The 27342-nt window shown below is 42.1% G+C and overlaps 1 protein-coding gene across 1 annotated transcript; it reads right to left on the reverse strand.

The window, feature by feature from the left end:
- Positions 1 to 3257: 3257 nt before the first annotated feature.
- On the reverse strand, positions 3258 to 26438 carry LOC143291969 (synaptotagmin-17-like). The gene is made up of 4 exons (XM_076602120.1): positions 26319 to 26438; positions 12969 to 13913; positions 7924 to 8044; positions 3258 to 3757 (listed from the first exon to the last, which is right to left on the reverse strand). The coding sequence occupies exons 1-4, from the start codon at positions 26337 to 26339 to the stop codon at positions 3405 to 3407; spliced, it is 1440 nt and encodes a 479-aa protein (XP_076458235.1). The 5' UTR covers positions 26340 to 26438; the 3' UTR covers positions 3258 to 3404.
- Between the last annotated feature and the right edge of the window lie 904 nt (positions 26439 to 27342).

The raw sequence follows: 27342 nt of genomic DNA on the forward strand, positions 1-27342 counted from the left end.
AATTAGAGGCCATTAATATAATGCAGCTGAACTGCCAATGTTTTGTTTTGTTTTGTTTTTTTCCATCAAAGTCACATTTGTGGGAGGGGGGTGGGGGGAGTCATTTAGATCATTCAAGACACTTGTTTCAGACTGCACTGGACAAACTGCAGAAATGTTGTACAGAGCATCATTCTGCCATGTTTGGGATCAGGTCAACAATAATCAGAAAGAGGAAAGGGGAGATATGAATCTATGGTGGAGGAGAGGTGGCTGGGTAGGGGGTGCAAAGGAAGTCAGTTGTTTTCAGCATACATTGCGAACCATCTGATCATATGCAACTGATGTATTGATTACAATTAATTTACATATGTACAGACATACTACTGGTGAATATTGTGAATCAGCTGATTACTGACATATAAATATATCAATTTACATGAATTAATTTACATATGTACATAGACTCACCACTTTTGGTGATGACAAGGACATGGGTCAACACAAAATAGATATGTCAGGATAGATGACATGTTGTACTACACACGATGGGAGACAGGGAATAAAACAGAAGGAAAGATGCCAGGATTCACATTACCTTTTGTAAAGGACCAACAGATTACTAAATTACTGATAGATACAATATGATAAATTCACTATCGCATTTCTTTGTTGTAAAAATCACACAAGCAGAGATTTTGTCCATTAAATGTACACAATCATATTGCTGAGTTTCATCCAGTGTGACATGAGTCTTGAATCGATTTCAGATTTGCAGATGAAGCTGATGAATATGCACGTGTAAACTACACACAGAAAGGAATGTGATAATTATTCTTTAAAAAAAGAAGAAGAAAGAAGTAAGGGACATTAGAGGGAAGTGAAACAAATAAGAATAATCTCAACAAATCCAGTGATAACCGCTGTGTGGAATTGACTAATTATGATGGCAGCACAGGTCATGACTTAACATGTATCCTTACGAAACATCTCTGTTTGAAAGTTTGGTTAATCAGCATTGTTTGTTCAGCTTCTTTAAGCTTGTTGCAGCATATCTATTTCATTTGTTAGAGATTCTTTTTTCTTCTTCTTTTTTTGTCATTTCACGGTTGCACTTTCTCACTTTCGTTGCACTGAAAAAGACTTCTTTAACCCCTTGAATGCCGACCTTTGGTGAAATGTCAGTGTGGCCTGAATTTGAAGTGCAGTCACTTTTGTGTCCTTATCTATGGTGTAAGTGGTTTTGATGAACAAAAGCAGTGCAGTCCCGAAAAGGAGAAGTGCTAATAAGGAATGGTGAGTGACATCCCTTCTAAGCTCTGTGTTATCTCACTGAGGTGACAACAGCCCTCTGTGGACGAACATACTCGTCAGCAGCTGTCAAAGGGTTAAGCATGTATGTGTCCTCCGTGCTTGCTAAATGTCCAGTCCAGCGTTGCTGTGGGTACAGTACCCTGGACTCCAAGTTGGATAGGTGACTTCACTAAACTTCCACATCTGATGTTGGTCATGATCTGAGAGCAGCATCGAATCGGCCTCTGCACCCAGTTTGACCGATCACAAGATCATGTCATGTGGGCTGGTCCGAACGTTTTGTCATTTGTAGGTTGTTTATAATAAATGAACTTGTATTTATGGATAGCAAGTATTCTTTGTGCCATTAAAATGCGCAGAATAATGACGATGATGCCATGTCAAAGTTTCACACTGGCCATGCTTTCTGAACATCGTGTATAGATGTGTTTCTTCAGTGTCCTTTTATTGATTGATCTCTTCTCCATACTGAGCAGTGAACCGTACAGTACAAAACTGATCCTTTGTTTTCCCGCCTTGAATAACTGAGCGAATGTAGCCTTGTGTAGCATTTGTCTCAGGTATCATGTTTTTTGTTGTTGTTTTTTGTTGTCAGAGTGCAAGCGAGATCCATCTCCATTAAAGTCATATCATTACTGTTCACCTGAGCTGAATGAATCAGAAGCGAATGCTGCTTTAATTAGCATCTGACAAGATTTTGGACGGTAGTTAATTGTCAGACCACTGGACAGCAAGAAAAGAAGTTGATATATATATATATATATATATATATATATATATGTGTGTGTGTGTGTGTGTGTGTGTGTGTGTGTGTGTGTGTGTATGTATGTATGTATGTGTGTGTGCATGTATAAGGAGTACACACACACACACACACACATATATATATATATATATATATATATATATATATATATATATATATATATATATATATAAGGTATATCTAGGTTACCGTCGAGAGAGAACAAAATAAAATACATATACATAACAGACAGAAAGAGCATGAGACCAGGCCAATGAATATGACAACAGTGGATCGATCAGCCAATGGAAGGAGGAGACTAGCTGGGAAGGGAGTTGTTCAGAATGTGGAAGAAGTATAGAGGGTGACTCAGAGAATGATTTATACGTATGAAAATGTGCATCAGCAGGCTGTCAGTTCTCCTCCCCCCTTTTACACTGTATATAGAAGGCGTAATTGAGAAGTATGATAACAAAGACTGGCATGTTTGAAAATGAGGAGGGGAGGGGGAGGGGCAATTAGCGCACAATTCAACAGAAACATATTAACAACAATCTACTGGCATGTTTGGAAATAACAGCCCAATTAACGCACAATATACAGGCCTATGTACACTTTTACAACTCTGCCCAGAAACGATGATATTCTCACTACATTCAGAACTGGCACATGTGACATGTCTGCTGACGAGCATCCAACGATTCTCATCAAAATCATAATCTATAAGCTGGACAACACCAATCTGAAGTCCTATGACTGTAGTTGTAACGACGGCATTCTGATAATGGTGATGACAATTACAGGGGTGACTTAGAGTGAGCCAATCAGCGTTGGTGTCACTTGATGACGATGATGGTAACGATCATGACGATGATGACGAAGATGAAGACAGCAACGATCGACGGTCAGATGGTGTTAGAAGAATCAAATCAGCATATCTGTCCACTATCTCCTTACCCCATACCCCACGGTCCATGCAGTTTTGGGTTTTTTTTTTCTCTTTCTTTCCAACCCATATTTCATCCAACGCCCGTGTGTACCTATTGTAGCATTGTTTGAACGCTAAGACAGTTCAAAGTCCGTCGCAAAAGAAAAATAAAGTACTGGCTTCTGCGACGTTTGAACGCTAAGATAGTTCAAAGTCCGTCGCAAAAACTTTTTTTTTTTTTAAATAAAGAAAAAAAAAAGTACTGGCTTCTGCAACGTTTGAACCGGTTACGATTGTTCAAAGTCCGTTGGAAAAAAAAAAAAAAAAGTACTGGCTTCTGCGGCGACTTGTTTAAACGCTAAGATAGTTCAAAGTCCGTCACAAAAAAGAAGTACTGACGTATACAATACAAAACCATACATCCAGAAACCAGGACCTCTAAGACACGGCGATGGACGCCGGCGACACCTGGTCGCACTCCTGACGCGAGCGCAGCGAGTGCCACTGCGCCACCGGGGACCGGTGCGACTGCAGCATCCGGTTCCAGTGGGTATACTCGTGCGGCCCGCTGCCGTACCTGCCCAGGGTGATCCGGCCCACGAAGTCGTCCTTGCTCTTGGTGTTGTGGTCCCAGACGGTGATGACCAGCGACGTGTTGTCCAGCTGCTGGGGTGTCACATTGAAGGACAGAGACTCGTTGAAGACCGGGTCGATGGTGTTCTTCTTGATGGACGTCTTCTTCGTCTTGATGGGCTTTTCGAAGTGCACCAGGGTGATCTTGGTGTACGGGTCTGTGAAACAGACAAAAATAGATAGACAGATGGATAGATAGATGAACAGATAGACTGATCGATAGATTGATAAAATATAAGGATGGATAGATAGATGAACAGATAGATCGATAGATAAATAAATATAAGGACAGACAGACAGATCGTTAGATATATAGATAGATGGATAGGTAGGTAGACAGATAGATAGGTAGAACTATAAGCACACCAGGGTGATCTTGGTGTACGGATCTGTGGGACAGAGATATAGACAGATAGATATATAGACATATATAGATAAATGGATAGATAGGTAGAGAGATAGACAGACAGAGAACTCAAAATGCACAGGGTGATCTTGGTGTACGGGTCTGTGGGACAGAGAGAGACAGAGATAAGACAGAGATAGACAGAGAGAGAGAGAGAGAGAGAGAGAGAGAGAGAGAGAGAGAGAGAGAGAGAGAGAGAGATGCATCAGGGTGATAATAATCTTGGTGGACGGGGACAGACAGATGGAGACAGAGAATTTGAAGTGCATGAAGGTGATAATGATCTTGGTGATCAAGACTGTGGGGCAGAGACATAGACTCATAGACTCAGACTCAAGACTCAGATATCTTATTCATTGCCCCTTTACAAGGGGGATGCACATAGAAGAGATATTGAAAGTCGCGTACTAATTAACACAGAATGTTCATGTCCTTACGTAGGCACTGCGCCTTTTTAACGCTTTAAGTAGATAAAGATTGAACTCGTTGACAAGGTTTTCATCTGTAGATGACATCAACATGGCAAGATTTAACAAACAATGCTGTTTGAAGTCGCGCGCGCGTGTGTGTATGTGTGTGTGTGTGTGTGTGTGTGTGTGTGTGTGTGTGTGTGTGTGTGTGTGTTGTGTGTGTGTATGCGTGTGTGTGTGCGCGCGCGCGAGTGTGTGTGTTACGTGTGTGTACGTGTGCGTGCGTGCGTGCGCTGGGTCTGCCAACTGACTGATTTCAGCAAATAATAATCACACGAAACTGTCGAGATTGATATTCATAAAGGGCACGTCATGTATGTGGCTTTCTGACAAGACGCGACAAGCGTGCTTTAATTCATCTCTTGATCCCTGACATGGCAGTATACAATGAAGCAGGATATGGTTAACGTGCGCAGTGTTATGCCTTGTGCAAATAACCAACAAACACATCGCTTTCTCCGAGGACACCTCGCATAATACGCTTTTACGTTGACCAATATATCAAAGAGGAAGTATGTGTGTGCGTGGGAGGGAGGAGGATGAAGAGGCGAGTCTGTGAGAGGGGGATCAATCCGTTTATAGATTCCGTTTAAAAGTTAAGAGTTTTAAATGCCGCGAACTGAACTATGTCAGGTAATTGTTTTCCGCACGTGCGCCGGCATCTGTGTGTGTGTGTGTGTGTGTGTGTGTGTGTGTGTGTGTGTGTGTGTGTGTGTGTGTGTGTGTGTGTGTGTGCATCTTTTTTTGTGGTTGGTTGGTTGGTTGGTTGGTTGGTGTGTGTGTGTGTGTGTGTGTGTGTGTGTGTGTGTGTGTGTGTGTGTGTGTGTGTGTGTGAGGGTGTGTGTGAGTGTGTGTGTGTGCATGCGTGTATGCGTGGGCCTATGTGCGTGTAGATATATATGTGGGTTTTTTTAAGGTGCACAGGTGTTACGCCAGCACGTGAGCGTTTGAAACTGCGTCTCTGAAAATGCCCAGTGTCTGACTCCTCCTTACCCCTCTCTCTGTCTTTCAATTTTTCACGAAACTCTCTCTCTCTCTCTCTCTCTCTCTCTCTCTCTCTATCTGTGTGTGTGTGTGTGTGTGTGTGTGTGTGTGTGTGTGTGTGTGTGTTGGTTGGCTGGTTAGTTGTTTTGTCATTAATTTTAACGTCTATACACTAAAGAGATTTTAGACGGGAAAATGTGTGTGGGCTGTGTATGTGTATGTGCGCGCTTGCGCTTGTGTTTGTGTAAGTGTGTGTGTGTGTGTGTGTGTGTGGTCATTAAGTTGACATCTTTTGGACGGGGTAAAATGTGTAGTGTGTGCTGTGCGCTAGTGTGTGTGTGTGTGTGTGTGTGTGTGTGTGTGTGTGATTGAGAGAGAGAGAGAGAGACATCATAAATGAGCAAATGAATAAAAGCAACGAATTTCCTTCTTCCTATTTTCTCTCCCTCCTCCGTTCTCCCCTAGTTTTCCACCCCCACTCCTACCACACACACATTTCTCTCTCTCCTTCCTCTCTTTCTCCCCTCTATATATCTTTCTCTTCCTTTATGTAACAGACGACCATGCAGCCTCTGCTTGAGAAAACATTCGACGAGGTCAGCACACACACACACACACACACACACACGGCATCCAACCAGGTTACCTAAGCTTTTTTTTTTTTTTTATGTCTCCCCCTCCCCCTTTTTCACCTTAGCAACAGGCGACCACCGTGACGTCATTGTTGCTATGGAAACACCGTGGAAGGAGACCGTAGAGAACAGAGTTCAAAACCGGGGGAAAAATAAGAAAGAAAAAAAAATCAATACGTCTGGCAAGCGACCATGCTCTGTGCCTCTTCTATCTTTTCTTTTCCTCCCCCCCCCCCTCTCTTTCGACATACTTTTATTTATTTGTTTATTTATTAGAGCCGTCAAGCAATTGTCTGTCTAACATCCTGTTCTGTTTTCTTGTTAATATCATATGTCTCTCCTGTCTCAGTTTCAATCTCGACCAGTCTAATGGTATCCTTCTTGAAGTCCGTCCTCTGCCCCAGTTTTGATGTGTGGATGTGTGTGTGTGTGTGTGTGTGATATAGAATATATATATATATATATATATATATATAGAGAGAGAGAGAGAGAGACAGAGACAGAGACAGAGAGAGACCAAAAGTAGACCCTAAGAGAGTGAGACCCCGTGCTTTTCCATTGTGCACGAGCACGGATTTCACATGCTGGCTTGACGCGCTGTCAGTGTGCGTGACTGCGATTGGCGTGTACACTGTCCGGGGGAAATGGGGGTTGGGGCGGGGAGGGGGGGGGGAGCAGAGACTGCGAGAGAGAAAGGATGTCGACATAGACACACAAACAGGGAACTCCGGAACGAAGACATTTTGATGTAAGGGTTAAATCAGTTAACTATATGAACTAGCGTAAAATCAGTGTTTTATTATTTTTTTATAGATTTTTTTAACGCAGACTTCATCATATTGTCATCCAAGGAGTATTGCACAATCAATCGAAGGTCAATCAGAAAGAAAACCATGGACATTTACCTGTTTTTCTGCCTTCTTTTTTTTTATTCCCCCATCGCTCCGTTTTTTTGTTTTGCAGAAAATCAACTAAGCACCGGCACTCGACATGAAATCGTTCACCATAAGATCGGGTTCGTTGACAGCGTGTAAACCTAGCAGATTGACCAGAAAAAGAAAAGAAGTGAACAAGATTGGATGAAAACCAGATAAATGTCCTCGATTTTGTTTCCAATTGACCTCCGATTGATAGCGTTTTTTGTATGACAACATGGTGGTAATTACGCCCAGCTCATAGTATTAGCCTGATGTATGGCCGGCCAACGGCACATACACAAAGATGAGAGACAGACAGAGAGAGACAGAGACAGAGACAGAGAGGGACAGACAGACAGAGAAACAGAGACAGACAGAGAGATTGGTACAGAGACTGGGATTGGTGGAGTGCTGGCAAGGGAGAGAGAGGGGGGAAGGGACAGGGAGACAGAGAGACACACAGAGAGGGAGGGTGATGGGGCGGTGGAAGAGTGGCATGGAAAGAGCGAGAGAGAGAAAAGAATGAGACAGGAAGAGAAATGTAGAGAGGACCATGGGTAAATAAAGCCATTTTATTTGCTACAGACCCTAAGGTTAGTATGAAACCAGAGAGAGAGAGAGACAGACAGACAGACGGAGATATAGTCAGAAACAGGGACAGGGACCAAGACAGACAGACAGACAGACAGACAGAGAAAGATAGACAGACAGAGGTAGAGAGACTTTCGATACATTCGTCTCCGCCTTTATTTGTGGGCTGGGAAATGCCTGCACCTACGAATGGACTGTTATATGCACGGCTACTTTTATTCCGCTGTTTTGGCATTCTTCGAGTGTGTTGGGAAAACGAATTAAATAAACACAATGCTAAACAAACGTGGTGCCAGCAGTGGGCAATATTGCAATGCTGCTCACCGGATCCGCCGATCATGTCTGTCTGCAGCAGCTGTTTGGCCTTGATGATGTCCACGTTGAGACGCCCAGCGCTAGGAAGGTAGTTCAGCGACAGCATCACCTCTCCCAGGTCCTGACGTTCCTGTGGACACATCAGGCGATTGTGATAATGATGATATTGGCGATAACAACAACAACAGTGTAATAGGCGAGTGGTTAAAGCGTTGGACTTTCAATCTGAGGGTCCCGGGTTCGAATCTCGATAACGGCGCCTGGTGGGTAAAGGGTGGAGATTTTTCCAATCTCCCAGGTCAACATATGTGCAGACCTGCTAGTGCGTGAATTGAACCCCCTTTGTGTGTATGCACATGCAGAAGATCAAATACGCACGTTAAACATCTTGCAATCTCTGTCAGTGTTCGGTGGGTTATGGAAACAAGAACATACCCAGCATGCATCCCCCCGAAAACGGAGTAAGGCTGCTTACATAGCGGGGTAAATAAAGAAAATGGTCATACACGTAAGATGTTACATGTCTGTATGGGTATATGACTGCATGACTGAAACCTGATTGAATGACACAGGAAACGAATGATGAGCGCACAATAGCAACTGTCAGTTGGCTCTACTCAGGTATGCAGCCTATTGTGCAAGTACTGTACTGAGTTTGGAATCTGACCAAGGATAGGCGCTAGATAAGTATCCATGTCATCGTCATCAACAACAACAGCACTAATGATGACGATGATGTTCACGTTGAAACATCCTGCACTGGCAAGGTAGGTCAGTGACAGCATCACCCCTCCTTGGTCCTGACGCTCCTGTAGACAAACCAGGCAATCAAAACGATAATGATGGTGATGATGATGACGACGTCAACAAAAACAGCACAGATGATTACGATACTGATGATGTCCACACTGTGGCGTTCTGTACTGGGCAGAGTTTAGGGACAGCATCACCTCTCCTAGGTCCTGACGTTCCTGTGGACTCACCAGACGATAATAACGATGATGATGATGATGATGTCCATGTCCTTGAGTATCACCTCATCCAATTCCTGCCGCAGCTACACATCAGACAGAAGAAGAATAAGATGGATGATGACGACAGTGATGATGAAGACGTCGATGATAATAGTAACGACAGACAAAGGGGGGAAGGAGGGGTGCGAGGATGCTGACGATGGAGAAGTCAAGACCAGTTCATTTATATTACATCGCCTGGCCGATATCTTGAACTTTTTGGAAACAGTTATTATCACAAATGCTGCTGTTGCTGTTTCTTCTCTTGTTGCACTAGCAAAAAAACAAAAAACAGAATAAAACAAAACAAAACAAAACAAAAAACAAAAAAGAAAAAAAGAAAAGACAAAGAAAACCCCAACATCAACCAAAAACAATTCCATTAATACCACTACGATGCTGATAATGCGATGACCAATTACTGAGCGTATAGTATTCTTTCCTGTGATCCAACAGGAAGCGATAGAAATTATGCTCGTGAATTGACACTTAAATGAAATGACAATATATGCACTGAACTCGTGACCACAAAAAAAAAAAAAAAAGAAAGAAAAAAAAAGGGAAAAAGTCAAAATCTTGGAATACAAAAATATAACGATTCTGATGTTGATGTATAGTACTGCTACTGTTGCTTATGCTGATAACAATCTACAACAACAATAACTGTAACAACATACAAACAAATAAACAAACGAACAACAATCAAAAGATGAGAATCAGAAAGTGGGCAAAGCCAAATGCGAAGGAGAAGAAGAAGAGTCCTTAAGAACAAAAAGGTTTCTTCCTTCCTCGTCATTCTATCCCCACTATCATCTTTCCAAATCCTCTCCTTTTCCCCAGCACGGAGCCAGCGGCATAGACCTGACTGCTGCACACGACCACCACGGTACTTTGATGGTCAGCTTATCCTGTTTGATCCTCTGATTGGAGACGTGCGTGTGTCAACCAACCTCCTCTCTCATCGGCCTTTTCTCTCCTAGGATCAGACACCGACGACGCTGACACTGACAGATCCCGATGGAGCTTTGTTTCATCCGTCATTCGAGTTATATGTTTTGGTATGGCCAGACTGGCACAGAATGTGCACAGACCAACAAACAGATCAGGCAGAGAGAAGTTAGGGAGGGGGGAAAGGGTGGTGGAAGAGAAAGAAGATTGCTATTGAGACAGCTCCGAATCTTGACCTTCAGAGAGGGAGAAGGAGGGAGAGAGAGAGAGAGAGAGAGAGAGAGAGAGAGAGAGACAGACAGACAGACAGACAGACAGACAGACAGACAGACAGAAAACAAGTTTCAAGTTTTAAACTCCTATTGGAGTATGGAGGATTACTGCAAAATAATCTTTTCATGCCCAGAACAAACATTTACAAATACACAACAATGTCACATTAAAGCTGAGAAAACACAAATGTCTTTTAACTCCGAAAGTATAGCTAGGCAACATTTGCAAATCTGATCATCTTACTTACAGCTAAAATGACTTTTTTGCCTCCTTTGAGCATATTACAAAAATTAAAAACCGATTTTGGAGACAAATATTTTGTAGGAACATATCTATTTCGTAACTGATCATACTTCGGACATTCCATTATAAAATGAAACTCATCCCCAATCACAGACATGTTACAAACCTTATAAAGCCGTAACTCTCGTGGTATGCCTTTGTGTCTCCCTGTTTCTATTTCCAGCGAATGATTACTACTTCGAAATCTGAAGAAGCTGATAACGTAATTATAAGGCATTTGACTTATATATTTTTCTCTACCAAATCCACTTTCGAAATTTCGATAAAACAAACATTTACTACTCGCCTCTAGAGTATGTCTCCATAGACTTTGAAAACTATCTCTCAAAGCAATGTTGACATTCTTGCAGGAAGATTCCCTATCCCAGAAGAATTGAGTATCCCAAACACAGTCATAGCCTGCTTCTATTAAAATTTGTCTGATACAACTCATCCATTTTGAAGAATAAATACCATTTCGATATAAGTCAAGTAATATCAAATATATTTTCCCAGAATATTTTTCTGTGTTTGATATCACTAAGCTGGTCCAAAATCGAACTAATCTCATTTTCACTAACACACTAATTGGATAAATACCAGTTTCTCCATAAACAATTTGGGTCATAGTATTTCTGTTCAGTTTGGACAAGCGTTTCAAAAATTTCAATTATAACTTTTCAAGTATATCTACATTTTCATAACCCCATATTTCTGCACCATAAAACAAAATAGGAACAATCATAGACTGGTACATGTCCAGAATGATATGTAAAGGTAAATCTTGATTTCTGGCTGACTGAAGTAAAGAAAACATAGCTTTTTGGCCCTGTTCATAAATAATTTTTTTTAGCTTTGTAAAAAGTTCCGTTTCTACTAAATTCGACACCAAGATATTTAAAAGAATCGACAACATCCAAACATGCATCACCAAACTTAAAAACAGGTTTTAGCTTTTTTGCAGAATTAAATATCATCACTTTAGTTTTCTTTACATTGACCACTAGTTTCCATTTTAAACAATATCTGTGAAAAACATTGAGGGACTGTTGCAATCCTTCTTTCGTCTCCGAAAGTAAAATTGTGTCATCTGCATACAACAGTACAAATAATCGCATGTAATTATCTAACTCTGAAATGTTAACATTCAATAAAAGATGAACAGATGGACTCTTATGCTAAGTCAAATACGACTCTAAATCATTGAGATACAGAGAAAAAAAGCAAAGGCGAGAGATTTTCTCCTTGTCGTACACCTTTAAAATGCTAAAGAAATCAGATTTTTCACCATTTAAAAACACACATGACTTAATTCTATCATACATGTTCATTATGACTCGCACAATTTTACCATTCACGCCTTCATGAACAAGGTTTTGCCATAACCCTCTTCTCCAAACCGAATCAAATGTTTGTTTTTTAAATCAACAAAAGCACAGTAAAGTTTCTTCTTTTTCATGAAGAAAATAATCACACACACACACACACACACACACACACACACACACATACAGATATGTGTCCAAGATCTGGCCTGTGAAACAGACAGGCAGACAGAGTGTTTGTGCATACGACGTGGTGACATTGTTATCCACTCACTCACTTTCGCCCAGTGTCTGCATCACAGAGACCAAAGTGCACCCGGCAAAACAATACGAACGTTCGCACACTGATATGACTGAGTGACAATGAACAAATGGGACTGAGATGAGAGGGCATATGTGCGTCGCTCCCATTGTCTCCAGTTAAGTATTCAGCAAATGCAATGGCTTTGGTCCTGTCACCATTAACCATTGGGGGGATTTCATCGTCACGAAATCAACGATGAAGACGACAACGATGATAACACCACGAAGACAACAACAACAACAATGATAATAACAGCATCGGTAAGAGTTCATGATTCTGAGTGATACGCAGAATCTTCAAAATTATCCATTTAATGGAACGTCGTAATCATTTTTCGTTTCTTACAATAGATTGAGAATTTTTATACGCAAAGCTGTCTGAGCAGTAAAACAAAGAAAGACACAAACAAACGAATAACATCACAATGTGTACAGAGAAGTTTAGGGATAATTTTGTAATGATTGTATATATTTTGTGAGTTGAAAATGTGTTTCCAAAGCAACCAACCAACTACAGAAAGACCTTAACAGGACATATATTTAGATCATGACTGTAAAAATAGGAAACACTGCATATGAAAGAGACATACGGAGTATTTTGTAGTGCATTAAACATTTCAAAAGAAAGCATTGTTCCACCATTCTGAATCAAAGGAATGACTAAAGTGCTTATCTACAAATCTGGATATCCGTGTCTGCTGATTTAACACTGATGTCATCACACACACGCGCGCACACACACTCACACTTATAGATAGATAGATAGATAGAGAGAGAGAGAGAGAGAAAGAGAGACAGACAGACAGACAGAGAGAGAGAGGATTTGTATATGCAGAGAGAGAGAGACACAGACAGGAAAAAACAACAACGAAGAGACCGATGGAAGAAGAGGAACACAGAAAGCACTCACATAGTTGCTGGGGCTGAGCGGTTTCCACATGTGGCCCCCTTTGATGAGGTTGACGTTCTCCAGAGGCAGCAGTACCTGGCCGATGATGCAGTGTCTGGAGAACTTGTCAAAGTCCTTCACAAGCACCTCCAGCGTGCGCAGTTGGGCCTCCTTGAAGGCCAGCTCGAACATGAAGTACTCGCTCCACTCGGGGTTCTGAGTCTTTCTTTGCACCGTCGTCTGCTGGGAGTTCTTCTGGTCAGGCAGCAGGGACACCTTGCAGTATGGGTTGGATCGGGCCATGTCCTGCTTGTTCTCGTCCAGGCAGTACGGGGGAGGCAGGTCCTTAGCCTCGATGATCTTGACGGCCAGGACCTTGGTGGTGAGGTCGTACTGCAGCCCGAAGTGCAGCTGCCCTAGTTGGTACTGCGCCAGCTTCTCCTCGTCGGTCATGCACGGCTCCTCGGCCTCAGGCTCGTAGAGGTCCCTCTGCAGGTTGTCGATGCTGATCTCGCTTTCACTGGGCAGGCGACGTCGCGTGCGAGGCTGCACGCTCTCCCTGTTGGCCGTCCAGAACTCGATCGGCTTCATGTCGATCACAGGGGTCACGTGACGCTTGCCGCCGATGCTACCGCTACCGCCGCAGCTGCCGATGCCGCTGTCAGCACTGATGTTGCCGACGGAGGAGACAGAGTCGGTGCGGGAGTGGTTGTCGCTGTCCATTCTCTCCCTGCCCGCGCCGCTCTTGATGCTGTCCGTGTAGCTGCCCGTGGAGTCCAGCCGCTGGGGGGAGGGCTCCGCGGTGATGACTGGGTGCTGGATGTCCAGGCGCTGCACGTGCTTCTTGTCCTTGTCCTGCGCCCAGCACCAGCTGCAGCAGTCGCAGCACCAGCAGCAGCAGCAGTTCCCGCAGCACCCGCCTGGGCAGGACACTGCCGATGCCACTTTCTCCATGACGTGCAAGGACTGGAACAACACGTGTACACACACACACACACACACACACACACACACACACACACATATATATATATATATATATATATATATATATATATACATAGAGAGAGAGAGAGAGAGAGAGAGAGAGAGATTGTTAGGAGCCAATGTGAATATCAGTCGTGTCAGAGCTTAAAGTTGGGCCAACAGCAAAGTGAGAGCTGTATGAGCAATGGTTTCTCCATTGCAATGGTGAATTCGTTTACAGCTTAGTCTTTTGTGAAGGACTATGGCTCTCAAACTAGGGGGCAAAATTGCACTTGCTGTTAGTGCCGCAGCCTTGGGGGGCGAGTTGGCCTTTGGGAGCCATCCCAACGCCGACTGTCCTAAAACCCAAAACCCTCTTGGCCGAGAGAGTGGCGATATAACTTGGGCAAGCTCTCTTCACTATAATTAAATTCTAGCCCAGATAGTTGTGACAGCAGTTGCCTCCTCTGCTGTTCAAAGCTGTGCATATTACAAGCTGAGCAACTTGCACTACTGTCATCGGGCTCACCGAACACAGCATCAGTGAACTGTCTTCTAAAAGATCAAGGGAAGTAACTCTATTCTAAATACGTCATCTGTTTTCTAAAAACTTGAATTGTGCATTCTAACAATATGAAGCTATGCACAATTATAAAATATTGTAATAATTTATTAATAACTTTTTTTATGTTATTCTTCATTACTAGTTTCTTATTTTTCTTTTATATTTCTCTATAGTCTCTCAGTTTCACTCTACTACATTATCATACGTCTGTCTCGTTTTGCCACATCAGTCTCTCTCTTTCTCTCTCTGATGCATGCACACTCTTCCCAATCCCGAGAAATGGTCACTCTCTTCTCCACCCCCCAAAAAATGGTCAAGTGTATGCACGGACACAAATATCTTCACACTTTGAACAAACGCGCGCGCACGTATCTGAACAGAAAAATTAACCCAACAGCAATAACATCAATACTGCGGCTTGGGAAAACCGTCCCAAGGAAGTGAACGTTACAAAGTTGTTCATTTCAGTGGTCTGACGTGTCTTCTTCTCGCTGCCTGTTATCAGTTGTGACTGGCGACAACTGAACGACATTTTCCGACAACGCCTGTCACTCAAGGCGTTTCTGTCTCCATTGCTCATCTCCCAGTGCATGCGATTCGTGATTCACGAGAATGAGCCTTCCCTCGCACCACGAGAACAAGTCATTGTGTAGTGTGTGCATGCACACGATTGGTCAGATGAAATTAACATTTCATTTCCTGACCAATCAGCAAAGCTTATCAATTTTATGGTTGCAAAACCGCAAAATTCAGCCCAACCTGCGACCTGGATTTGTCGATATTTTGAGAAAGCGAAAGAACAAGAATATATTGTTTGCACAGCGTAATTTTGCTTTCTGTAATGGATGGGAAATTTCAGGACCACAATAGAACGAATGGCTGAAACTGATACCTTTGTACAATCTTTATGCGACAGATTAACTGCATACGGATAAGGACTATGAGTACGAAATTCTGACAAAGAGCACACACTTGCACTTGCAAAAATGTTAATGGTCAAAGTTATGACCGCTGAACACTAATGGAAGAGGAAGAAAGGAGCAAAGAGACCAAAAATGTTCGCTGGTCAACTTGCAGGATTTCGTTTGAGGTAAGGGGTGGAACTACGTAAATAAGGTAAGAAAATTTGATATGACGAGATTTTGAAAGCTGTTTTAGACTAAATCATAGAAAGTACAGTGATATATTGGCTGAAATATTATTGAGGTAATAAATGTTCTCCTTGAGCGAATTGAGTAATGGGCATAATTATTTTGCACTTTATTTTAATAGCTTTCATGGAGTCCACAAAAGCGACACAATTCGTTTACGATAGCCTCTTTCTCTTTCAGCAGAGTCCTTATCACTTTCTGGCAAGTTAGCCACAGCGATATTCTTTTTCCTTTTTTCCTTTTCTCTAAATTCCACCATCTGTTGTATCTTTTGTTCCACGGTATCCACAATTGTCTTTTCAATGGATTCTGCACTGCAGGCTGCATGTTTTGCCTCATGATTGTCCATTCTAACTGATAATCGAGCATGTAGAGTGTTGGCCCAGAAGTAATGAAGAGGGGAGGGGACCGATTCTAACTAGCTCATCATGATACACCAACCTGTCCAACCAGGGGAGGGGAGTGGCAGTACAACTGCAAAGTCATACAAGGGTGCTGGGGGTCGATTTGTTTTAGGCTAAAATGCCCCCTACCTCCTTCACAGGAAGTTGTCAACAAGCAGGTAAGGGGTTCAGTTCTAACTGGGCTGAATTATTTACCCACAACCATCATTTCAAGCTAGCCCAGAATGACCCTCATATCTGTTTAGAAAGAGGGGGTGGTAAATCTAACTAGGGGGATAAGTTCTGACCAGTTGAAATTTAGCCTCCCGGTCATTTCAGGTTAGTTTAAATAGTCCCCAAGGTAAGAACTGATAAGAGTACAAATAGGTTGCTACATCAGATAAGGATTTTCCTGCAGGATTCGGCATCATGCTGGGGTCGCTGAATGGCGCTTGTCTGGCCGGGTCACTTAGGTTATTTCTTCACCTTTACCTACCAGTTAACGTCTGCTGATGTTATGGTACCACTGAAGACAACGCCACCACTTTCCTCCACTTGTCTGTCCTCCTCTGCTCTCTGGGATTCCGCCAGGTTCAAACCTGTTCATTCTTGAATATCACCTTCCCACCTCTTCCTCGTGTTTGGTTTCATCTGACTGTCCCTTGCAAGATGCTTTTTATAAGTCCTGTTGAGCGGGAATCGTGACCGTACCACTCACTTTTCCATTCCCTGGCGACTAGAAGTCATCAAGAGGTCCTATTGCTTGCTTGATTTTGCAGCGGACCTCTTCGTTTGTAACATGATCTGTGTTGTGGATGCCCAAGATCTTGTATCTCATTTTTGTTACCAGAATCTTTCTTTGCATGTCTGCTACGAGTGTCCAAGTTTTTCATGCATACAGGAAGACTTGCATGGGATGGCAAGGCAAGGCAAGGCAAGGCAATGAGTTCATACCGTGTGCCCCCTGGGGGCATTGAAACATTACATACATTCATCTTTTACGCATAACATGCAAACAAAAAGAGTGATGTAAAAAACTAAAAATAGGCCTATTCGTTCAATCACTTAAAATACATATTGACAAGTAATATTCCACTAATGACACACCAAAAAAGCAAACAAAAAACCTATCAATAGACAGAAGGTGAATTTTTTTGGTATGCAGATGGTTTGGAGTCTTGCTATCGCACCTGTTGTTTGTGCAGTCCTTGTCACGATCTTAGGCTTTGAATCTTCCTCAGATATGATGGAGCCAAGGTATTTGAATGTCTTCACTATTTTTAAACATGTCCCACTGACTTTGATGTCTGAAGTCACTTAGTTTGCAGCTGCAATATTAGGCAACTCTTTGTACTCACCACCAAAACGTACGGTAAAATTGTTTTACATGGTCTTCACCCCAGTTTGGTAATGATTCACCGCACTTTGGTCCTTCTTACTCAGTTTCTGTTTACAGTTGTGACTGGAACAGTTAAGTGTTATTCTCGGCTTTCTTCTTAATATTCCTATAGTTGTTTTGTTGTATTACACACACACACACGCACACGCACGCGCGCGTGCCCGCCTGTGTCTGGCCCAGGAACAGTGAGAATGAGGTTCTGACTTGGCATATTTTTCATTGCTTTTGGGGGTGTTCTCTATTTCGTTTGACTGAACCAGTTCTGTTTTTCTTTGGGTGGCCTCATCCCCCTTGCCATGAAAAGTGAATTTCTTGCTTAATATATATTACATCTTTGGGAAGCTTGCCATATATTACCATTGTGGTTTTCAGAATCTAGTTTTGGATTATAGATTTTAACATGTGGCACAGTGGATCAGATATTGGACACAAAGGTCCTTTAGCAGGGGTAATAAATCTGCGCTTGTCTCATACATCTTTTGCATATTCCTATATCAGCAATTTCCATTCTATTTCTGTTATAAAAAAAAATCCACTGACTAAAGAGGTTTCCTGACGACGTAGACAGATGTATGCACCTCGAACAATCTTGACAGAAACTTTGCTTTGTTGTACATACTTTCGAAATTACAAGAAGAAGAAGAAAGAAAAAGAAAAAAACCAACACTATTCCCAAGTCGATTACAGGATAATTAGAATTCCAACTCCCATTGCTTTATTGCTGATGCTGCGAAAACCGAAGTCCTCAAAACAATTTCAACGAGACTTGGGTCCCATGGATCAGTGGAGACGTTAAAGTGTTTCCGCCCCTCCTTGTCCAGTAGTACATCCCCCCCCCCCCCACCCGTCTTGCCTTCCCTGGATCCCTGCACCTTTGATAGGCCGGGTGAGGGTTATCCTGCAGGATTCGGCATCATGCTGGGGCCGCCGAACGGTCCTTGTCTGGCCTGGTCACTTCGTTTACAGCTGTCATATCGGGTGACACTTTCCTTTTTTTTTCTTTTCTTTTTTAACCCCTTAAACCCCTTAAACGGACAATAAAGATCATTGTAAGAACAAAACACAGTGCTCATCCAACAGTGTATTTGAGCTTTGACAGCAGTCTTCAGGAATCCGCTTTACCAAGCCCCCACTGTAAAGTCAACCTCACCAAGTCCCCACCGTTAGCCAAGCCCACACAGTTTCCTTATTGCGCACAGCTCTATTGGTATTGTATCTTGCAGTAGATGTATTGCCTCGTTTGTTTTTGCGCCCTCAGTGAAATTAGCTTTTGCAATTCTTTGGTGCGGAGGGGGAAATGTTTTGGCTGGCGAGAGGTGAAGGGGATCAGTAGAGGAGAGGGAGTGGTGGGTGGGGATTATTGTCAACCTTGAATTGATCGTCCTCACTTAAAGTTCGAATCTTTATTTACGTTTTGAGAGTGATAATGCAATAGTTATGCAGTCTTCATGGAAATTAAAGCTTGAACGTTGTCCTCCACAATGTGAAATCTGCTTTGCAATTTACCAAACATGGAATCGGTGAGACACTGTCACCTTGTGGGGATGACCCGGAATGCAGAACTCTTGACAGTGGCTGGGTAACAGTTTTCCTCGATCTTCACGTGCGGAACACGTGTGTGTGTGGGGGGGGGGGAGGTGGGGGGGGGGGAGAGTGACCCGGAATGCAGCACTCTTGACAGTGGCTGGGTACTAGTTTTCCTCGATCTTCACGTGCGGAACACGTGTGTGTGTGTGTGTGTGTGAGAGAGAGAGAGAGAACGAACGAAAATGGTTTAATGAACTTTGGCCATGGACCACAGTTCAAAACCAGGGGACTGGGGGTGGGCATGGGAAGGGGTATTATAACACTTGAATAGATGACACAATATCATAATGTTCATGGACTTGACATTAATTCTACTCAGTTAGGTCTGAGTATATGATTTCTCCTTTTGATCGCATAGAAAATAAATTTTGATACATGGCAATTTCTCTGCTTGCTGTTTGATCGGATAAGTGAACTAAGAGGCATGTTTAAACAGTCTTGATGAAATTTTGTCCGTAGATCAGTATACAGAACAAACAACAAATGGTATTCATCTTCTAGTTCACCTTGGCAAAAAGGACAATGCTTTAAAACATTATTTTCAGTGTACCTATTAACATTATTATTTAAAGGAAGCACATTAAATCTGGCCTGAGACAACGCCACTCTGAAACAGTATTCATCAGCATTTGTTATGTATTTTTCTTTTTCAAATATAACTTTGAATGGTCTGTAGCATGAATATCTGTCTCTATCACTAATAGTACCCGACCATTCTTGAATGAAGATATCTGTAAGTCTTTGCTTGAAAGTAATAAGAAATCCTTTCACATCACCAACACCTTGTTGCAACCACACAAAATTAAAACCTGTTGTACATAATATTTCTCTAACCTGATAAGCCCAACACTGTTTTCCATTTAAATCTAATCCAAGCAACATCTGGTAAGCCATTTTGATCCATCTGTAGTGTTCTAAACCAGTACCTTATAACATTTAAGAACGAGTTTGCAAATAACGGATATCTACCACGATCACCATAAACCACTTTGGCGTTTTCACTGGCACTCCCAAGAATCGCTTACATGCTAATAAATGAATTTTTTCTACATTCTCTAGTCTATTCATACCCCAAATTTCAGATGCATACAACAGAATAGGCTGTACCTTTACATCAAATATTTTGAAAATACTGCATATGACATTTCTTTATACTTTTGAAAAGCCTCCACAAGGATCATGGTTGCCCTTTTGTCTTTCACAACAAGATGTTCGGTCCCCCTTTTGGGACTTATCTTTGATGTGAATGTATACCCTAAATAACAGTATTCATTTACTACTTCTATTTCTTCATCTTCAAAAAAACACTTCTCATGCCTACCTAAAAACCTGCCTTTTCTGAACACCATTATTTTTGTCTTCTGCACATTAATTTTCAACTTCATCACCTGACAGCATGATTTAAGAATATTCAATTGATTTTGAAGTCCAACTGGAGTTGTTGATAATAAAGCAATATCGCAATATCATCGGCAAAAAGCAATATGAATAGTTCCATGCTACCTGGTATCAACTGAACCCCATGTCTACCTGACACAGACATATGTTCAGCAATCTGATTGGAGAGAGAGAGAGAGAATAAATATGTTGGGACTGTGTGCATTCAAGTGTTGTATTTAGCCTGTGAATATTTGTGGCTTTCATGTCTGTGAGACTGCATAACTGTTGCATATATGTTGTGCCTGTGTGTGAGTGTTTATCTGTTGTTGGGTTGTTGTTGTTTTTTTATTGTATATATATATATATATATATATATATATATATATTATTATTTAATCATTATCATTACTATTATTATCATTATCATTATTTATGGTTAGTTTTATTCATTACTTTTATTTGCTTATTTGTTTATTGGTTGATTTATTTTCCCACAAGACTAAGCGCGATGGTGTAGCGTATATGGATTCGTCCGAACGCAGTGACGCCGTCTTGAGCAACTGAACTGAGGTGAATCACGTGTGGGTGACCTGGCAAAAGCGGTGGGAAAAAACAGAAAATGGAAGCTATATATATAACACAGTGACGGCATTTCTAGTACGGCCGACTATCCAGACATCCTTCATGCTAATCACCTGGAAATAGTGGCTGAAAAGAAGGGGGTGAAGGAGCAAGAATTACAAGACAAAGTGCAGACAGTTAGTTTGGAGGCATGTGTTGTCTCGCATTAAGGAGAAAAGGAATGAACCAGACTTGCCACGTCATTGTTAGTGTGGGTGGGTGGGCGGGGGAGGGGAGGGGAGGGGAGGGGGGTGTTTGTGTGTGTGGGCGGTTGAGAGTGAGGACTTTCCGAAGAACATTGTGTGGGTTGGTTGATTTAGTGATCCATGCTTTTGGAGCTATTGTTTTTCATCTGTGTCCCCCCCCCCCTCTTTTTTGTGTGTGTGTGTGTGTGTGTGTGTGTGTGTGTACGTGCGTGCGCGCGCGTTTGGAATCTGTTTATATCTTGGGATAGAACTCTGAGTCGTCATTTCAAATGATAAAAGATGTTTTGAGTAACAATGCGAACCTGGGCTTGAACTGAATTTCCTAATAACCACATCCCCGAAATAAGGCTTTAATGTCATCCATTTATGTATACCTTGTACTATCTAACTGAAACTTGCGAGCGAGAAGAGGAATTGAAACGTAAAAGGATGATTCAGGTATTAAAATAAAATAAAATAAAATAAACCGATCACTCTTTGATCAGCACGAACGCTTTATTCGTGTACTGTCTGGATCAAGACAAACTCCTAAGCATTCGTAATTGGCTGAAGATGGACGCAGATTGGAATGATGGCCAAGAGAAACGGAGCAATCCCATACTCACTCACCATTCAGATTTTGTCTGTTCCCATCATCACTCAGTGTGAATGGCGCGGGCAAAGTTTTCAGTCTCATAAGACATCTGATACGTTTGACTGACTTGCAGCTGTGTTCCCCTTCAGTACACTTTACATGTACAGAGGAATTCAGATGATGGAACAGTCCCAGTTACCGCGATTTGCTTTGTGTTACGATCGTAATCTAATATTAGAGTGGCACTATAGCAGTTAGTAGAAATATTATTTGCAGCTTTGTATTAAAACGTTGCATTGACGTCAACATATTGACGGGTTAAAATTCTAACATTTGGATAATAGGTTTTTGTCAGTAAAATAACGGATGCAATGCTCTTATGATACAGCATAATGATACAGGTTACAATGATATATAGGTCACAACAACATTAATGTTCGCAAAGTAAATTTTGAAATTCTGATGCTCAGGTATTATCCAATTATTGTCAACAAGGCAATAATTACAAAGGTGACATGAGGATGACATCACATTGATGATAGTGTAGCAAAATCACCATGTAAACATAGAACAATGGTACAGCGACATTTTTTCAAGGAACAGTAAGCAAACCAGCATAATAGTGGTATCACAACACTGTCCAAGAAACCACCGAATGCTGCTGCAAATTTCCACATCAACAAAAATCCAAAACAGTAAATGCATCTATCCAAGACTGGAACAATCGATCCGTCCAAGTAAGTCATCCATTGAGGCCATCGTTGTTGGGCACATTTATGATGGACTTCCAGACTTTATAACGTTTTCTAAACCATTCATCTCACCCTTTCTATCCTCATCTCTTCGCAATACAGACCTCATTCAAAAGCAAAGAATAATGGACGTGACGGGTAAGGGTACCAAACGAGAAGAGGAAAGAAGAATCTCTGAACCCACTGACCAGAAAATAATGAAACAAATATGAGCCAGTGGAACAGCAAACATGGGATGAATTCGGAGAAAATGTCAGGGAGGTTGCGGAAAACTAACAAAGAATGGTAAGTTTGACAGATAAAAAAAAATCTTCTGAAAAACGTCGAGTCAACAGCTGAAGATTGATCTGGATGCAGTAGATAAAAGACAAACATACTGATACTGATTTATCTTTCTGGTCGTGATTTGAAATGCAGATCCATTCGTGACTATTGAGCACCGATTTTCGCTGATTATACAGCTGATTTCACAGGTTACTTGAAGCCAATGTGGTGCATTCGTAGAGCTGTTTTTGCCGTTGAAGGAAAAGTTTACTCAAATGTCTGGCAACAGCAATTGTCTGGACGATATTGGACAAACAAACAAACAAACAAAAATCCGAGTGAGAGGCCGGGTGGTTATGAGCCCCATGAAGACCTGGTAATGCAACCCCACAGAAGACCCATTGAAACCGGTGAATTACTGAGACCCATTCGGAAGGCTGCAGAATAACACCAGAGTTCAAAACGTGTGGAGAACGACGTAAGAAATCTGTATGCTCCATGACGAACGAAATAGGGCATGAAGGTATTGAAAGAACAATGGACAGCTTACCTCTCAGTCCTTCGCGGTGTTACAGCAGGCCTCGCAGTGTAGTCTGTATTGTATCTTTTTCGACCTAGCAGTGTAGTTTGTATTGTATCTTTTTCGACCTAGCAGTGTTGTCTGTATTGCATCTTTTTCGACCTAGCAGTGTAGACTGTATTTCATCTTTTTCGACCTAGCAGTGTAGTCTATATTGCATCTTTTTCGACATAGCAGTGTAGTCTGTGTTGTATGTTTTTCGACCTAGCAGCGTAGTCTGTATTGCATAAATTTCGACCTAGCAGTGTAGTCTGTTTTGTATCTTTTTTCGAAACACCGATATCCGGCAATATTGATCTCTCCGTAGGCTGTCCCATGTGATATAATCAGGTCACTTTTTGTGTTGTTGCTTTAACATAATAGTAAAAATGGTTCAGTGCACCTATCTGATAAGGTTTATGGATGACTGGGACAGCCTGTTTGTCTCCACCATGACAGCAGATGGACACACCACGGAAATGATGACTGGCAACAGGTGGAATTGTCGTTCCGTAATCTGCATAACATGGTGGTAAAACGAATACGGAGATCTTAAGAATCGCTTGCCAGGGTCTCGCTTCCCCCCCCCCCCCCCCCCCCCCCCCCCCCCCCCCCCCCCGATGTGCATTATTGGTTATGGAAGCAGCGATTGTAAAACTGGATGCCTAAGCCTACGTTTTGATAAAGTGTTTATTCATACGAAAAATTCAAATACGCGGACAATTGTTCAAATTGAAGCGTAAGTGCAGACGAGAAATTTATTGAAAATGCACTTATTTGTTAAAATTGGTGTCTATGCAGTGGAGAGATTAAAAATGTCTAGAAGATTTTTCAAACAGAAGTTTCTTTAAACGAGAAATAAGAAAACGTGCATATCTTTCAAAATGAGTCGCGTATTCAGACGAGAAACTGAAAATTGTAAAAGATTGTTCAAACTAAAGCGGCATTTATTCAGACGAGAAACTTAAAATACGCAGAAGATCGTTCAAACTATTTATTCAGATGTTAAATGAAAAATGTGAAGATCATCGTTCAAACTTATTTTTTCACATAAGAAATTAAAAGCGCGCGAAAGATTGTTCAAATGGAAGTGTTTATTAAACTGAGAAAATAAAATGTGCCTGGGATTGTTCAAACTGAAGCCCATGTTCATTCAGACGAAAAATTAAAAAAACGTAGGGGAAGATTGCTCAAGTTGAAAAAGGACGTCCAGAAAGCAGCTGAATGACTGGATTTTGTTGCCAATTGAACTGTTAATTACTATTGAACTGATCGATTGTTCATTTAGCAAACAAAGCTTTTGCGCAACTCTAATTTCCCCCCCTTTTTTCTTGCTCCTCCAACCATTTTTTTAAATGTGATATCAGAAGCTATTGCACAACAGTTTTAAGTAGTTCTGGCTTCCCGTAGTGCCCTTTGTATTCCTTCCAGATGAGGAATTTACTTTGCTTTTGTCATGCCGCGTTCTGGTTATGTCAATCTAATCTGACTTCCATCTTTCATCGAGTCAGTTACTCCATCACCGGAACAATGATTTCCCCATCTGTTGATCTGGATTACATCCATGCCGGCTATACCGCAGTGGTGGCCTCGGTTGAAAATAACGTGAATTGAATACCTTGATTATATCCGTGCTTTTTCGATAGCTGTGATATAACTTCCATGCTTTGGTTTCATTCACTGGCAAAGATGGCTTGTTGAGGACACGCGGTTTGTGTCAGCACTGTGGTCATGTTTAATGCAAACTGTATTAGTGGTGATGGTGCCCCCCCACCCCCACTCCCGCCCCCCACCCTACCCCCCATCTGTATCCAGGGTGTATTTAACTGTTTTGGGATCATCTAAGGTAGAGTTTATTTATTTGTTTGTTTGTTCGTGTATCAAATACTGATTTATGTATTTCCCCGCAATATCTATTTACTTTCGCTCTGTTCTGTTTGTACTTTTATGTGTGATTCATTGTACTGTTTTATATTTCTTAAAGCAATCAAATTTTTCAAAAAGTTTTTTTCATCTTACGTCGATTAAAAAGAAAAAGGGTTTTAACAAATATGAAAACAAGACATTCCATCATCGGTCACAGTTCATATTTTTAACAATACCCGTAAAAAATCGCATCTTACCCAGAGATGACTGGTGAAAGTTGCTGGTGATGATTTATTTTCCAATATTTGACATATTTTGGAAACACAACCATATCTGTTAAATCATTCTGTTGTTCGATTTTCTGGTATCATAGCACAGTAATTGAAAGTATGATTTAAACAAAGAATAGAATGCATTTGAGACCGAATGAATTGTTGCACTACAAATGGTTCTGCTGATTTAAGTAATAAAAAACAAAAAACAAAAACACGTGACCATTGTTGCCAATAAGAATCTCTCTCTCTCTCCCGCCCTACCTCCCTCCCTCCTGCAGTCTTTACCAGTTCATCTCAATATCCTTACTACAGGCCGTCCCTCCGTCTGTTGGCCCAGTCTACAGGCAATCACAGTCGCACCGCGTGCATACTTAAAACATGTCTAGCTTCAGTGTGTAGTTGAAAGCCGTGCATGTGCAAAACAAAACGAGATTCTCTTCCCCCCCCCCTTCCGCCCCCCCTCTCTATCTGTCTCCCTCTGTCACTCTGTCCTCTGTGTCTCTCTCTCACACCCCTTACCATAATGCATAGCATATGCCACAACACAACATTTTGTTATTTCGGATGGAAAAAGGAAATCCATTCTTCATAATCCATCCCACCGCATTGAGCATCTTGATAGCTATGATTTTTTTTTAAAAATAGACGAACACAAAAACACAAACATGAGCAAGCAAGCGAACGATCAAAACGTGCACAATCCTCAGTGAAACGTCAACAATGTTCTTTTCACACTTTAAACAAGTAAAACATTATCGCGTTCTTGTTGCACACAATGTTAAAATAAACACCCGCACCATTCTCGAGTCTGATTTCCACTCACCTTCTGGTAGACAGTCGACATGATGTTCAGCAAGATTGTCCACCAAGTAGAACAGATGACATGCAAGGTCAGTCGTGCCAGTCCACTGACACAAGGCGGTCACTGCTGTCTCAGGTGTCACTGCTGGAGAGACGTTTTTACATTGGAAGACTGACCACAGAAGTTGGTAAGCGCAAGCAGTTTGCGAAACGCAAAGAATTAATAATTCTGCTTTCGGTGGTAACAGCCGGGTTTTGCTTGCTGTGCTTTGCTCGCCGTTGGTCAGCAAAGTCACGTCAAATGTTATGGCGCCCCGCGGTGTTTTGAACAATTGAAGTGGACCGATTGCACCATGTATAAAAAAACGGAGTGGACATCGGGGAAAGAATGGAAAGGTTAATGTCGGGACCTGGTACGTCTTACTATGCAGATGGACCGCGCGCACCGCAGCAGTGAACAACAGCTATGCAAAGTGTCGAAGTTGTGCGAACCAAAGAATTGCGGTCGGCTACTATAATTAGGGTTAATTTATAAAACAGCGGAAGAAAAAGCCATGACCCTGCGCGAACGACTCTCCGACCCAAATCAAAACAACTGGAAACAAGACAACCTGCCCAGCCTCCCTGGTGCCAGACCAGGGTGTATATTCCGGCCGTGGACGCGTGCCAGACAGCTGGCGAGCCACAGAAGTCACTCCTCGGGTCTGTCGAGGGACAGGGACATTGTTTGTCCTTGGTCAATATGCAACGACGACACTGACCAGTGGAGAGCGGCGGCGCGTACTGCCGACGGCGCTCACCATCTGGAAGAAATCCCACCGCGCAAGGGACAACGTCACACTCGTTCCAGCATTGTTTGAGGGCCTGTCTCCGTCAGAATGCATCGAGGAGTTGCAGGAGAATGCGGAAAAAAGAGACAAAAGATAGTTTCTCCTTGACCTGGCACCAGCCTGACCTGACGCAGTACTGATTTACGGTTCTCGCAGACCTCTCCAAGTGCTGCCGTGCTGTAACGTTCGGAGCCGCGCCGCTGAAGGTGGCAGCAG

This window comes from Babylonia areolata, chromosome 18 (assembly GCF_041734735.1).
Source record: "Babylonia areolata isolate BAREFJ2019XMU chromosome 18, ASM4173473v1, whole genome shotgun sequence".
NCBI lineage: Eukaryota > Metazoa > Mollusca > Gastropoda > Neogastropoda > Buccinidae > Babylonia > Babylonia areolata.

Bases quoted from the DNA above. Each gene is read 5' to 3' on its own strand.
- LOC143291969 (XM_076602120.1), bottom strand. From the start codon at position 26,339: ATGTCGACTGTCTACCAGAAG. The intron at 8,045-12,968 runs GTGAGTGCTTTC...ATGTGTCCACAG, and splicing joins CGCTCAGCCCCAGCAACTAT to GAACGTCAGGACCTGGGAGA. The intron at 3,758-7,923 runs GTGAGCAGCATT...TCTGTTTCACAG, and splicing joins AGACATGATCGGCGGATCCG to ACCCGTACACCAAGATCACC.